We start from the raw sequence: 1,223 nt of genomic DNA, 5'->3' as shown, positions 1-1,223 counted from the left end.
TTCTTGTCTAGTGAAATTCTTTATTGAACATTAAACTAGGCGTATTTACAGATTTAACACAGAGACAAGACACATTGTAGTGCAGCAGGAAACAGGAAGTGAGGGGGTGGCTACAACAAGTGGGCGTGTAGTGGGCGGGGTTTAGGCAGAGGTGTCGAACAGCTTGTCGATCATGTCCTCCACATGCTCCGGTGTGTATTTATTGTACTTCTCTGGGTTCTTTGTGAATGGCATGTTCGCACACCTGTAACACACACACACACACACACTTCTCTGCATTATATGCCTACAGACTGAGAGAGAAAGAAACAAACAGAAGTGAGACAGACAGGAAGACAGACAGGTGTGTGTTACCTGTGTAGGAAGGCTCTGTATGCGTCAGAGATGAGCTTTTTCTGGGCGTGTCTAATCGCATCACGCTGTTCTTTATCAGGAATCGCCCACACCTTCTGAATCTTACACAACTCCTCCAGACTGTCATTAAAACCCTACACACACACACACACACACACACACACACACACACACACACACACACACACACAGGAGTAAAGCCCAGATGCTACAAACACCTTGGCACACAGTCATAAACACCAGAAATACTTACATTCACACCACACATACAGAGCACGATACAGCTAGAATGCTACACATGCATCACACACACATGTGCACGTGCGCACACACACACACACACACACACACACACACACACACAATAAAAGGAAAGATCTGGCCTTACCTTAAATTTATCTTTGATCACCTGACGCTCTTTGTCTTTCAACTGGAGAAGAAAACAACCACATTTTACACAACACACGGAGGAACACTCTCACTGTCTCACTCTCACTGTCTCACTCTCACCAACTCTCACTGTCTCACTCTCACCAACTCTCACTGTCTCACTCTCACCAACTCTCACTGTCTCACTCTCACTGTCTCACTCTCACAAACTCTCACTGTCTCACTCTCACCAACTCTCACTGTCTCACTCTCACCAACTCTCACTGTCTCACTCTCACCAACTCTCACTGTCTCACTCTCACCAACTCTCACTGTCTCACTCTCACCAACTCTCACTGTCTCACTCTCACTGTCTCACTCTCACTGTCTCACTCTCACCAACTCTCACTGTCTCACTCTGTCTCAGTCTCACAGTCTCACTCTCACCAACTCTCACTGTCTCACTCTCACCAACTCTCACTGTCTCACTCACTGTCTCA

The 1,223-nt window shown here is 46.5% G+C and overlaps 1 protein-coding gene across 5 annotated transcripts in view; it reads right to left on the bottom strand.

The window, feature by feature from the left end:
- Nucleotides 1-1,223, bottom strand: part of exoc7 (exocyst complex component 7) — a 16,880-nt gene continuing 15,657 nt past the window's right edge. For all 5 annotated transcript variants that reach the window (XM_053640105.1, XM_053640101.1, XM_053640102.1 and 2 more), the window contains 3 exons: nt 743-784; nt 355-488; nt 1-244 (listed from right to left, as the gene is read on the bottom strand). In XM_053640105.1, coding sequence (XP_053496080.1) covers nt 142-244; nt 355-488; nt 743-784 — 279 coding nt within the window. In that variant the 3' untranslated portion in view covers nt 1-141. The remainder of the gene's footprint in view (nt 245-354; nt 489-742; nt 785-1,223) is intronic.

Source organism: Ictalurus furcatus, chromosome 13, assembly GCF_023375685.1.
Source record: "Ictalurus furcatus strain D&B chromosome 13, Billie_1.0, whole genome shotgun sequence".
NCBI classification, from domain to species: domain Eukaryota; kingdom Metazoa; phylum Chordata; class Actinopteri; order Siluriformes; family Ictaluridae; genus Ictalurus; species Ictalurus furcatus.
The sequence above is the reverse complement of the archived record's forward strand: the minus strand, read 5'-3'. Positions and strand labels throughout refer to the sequence as shown.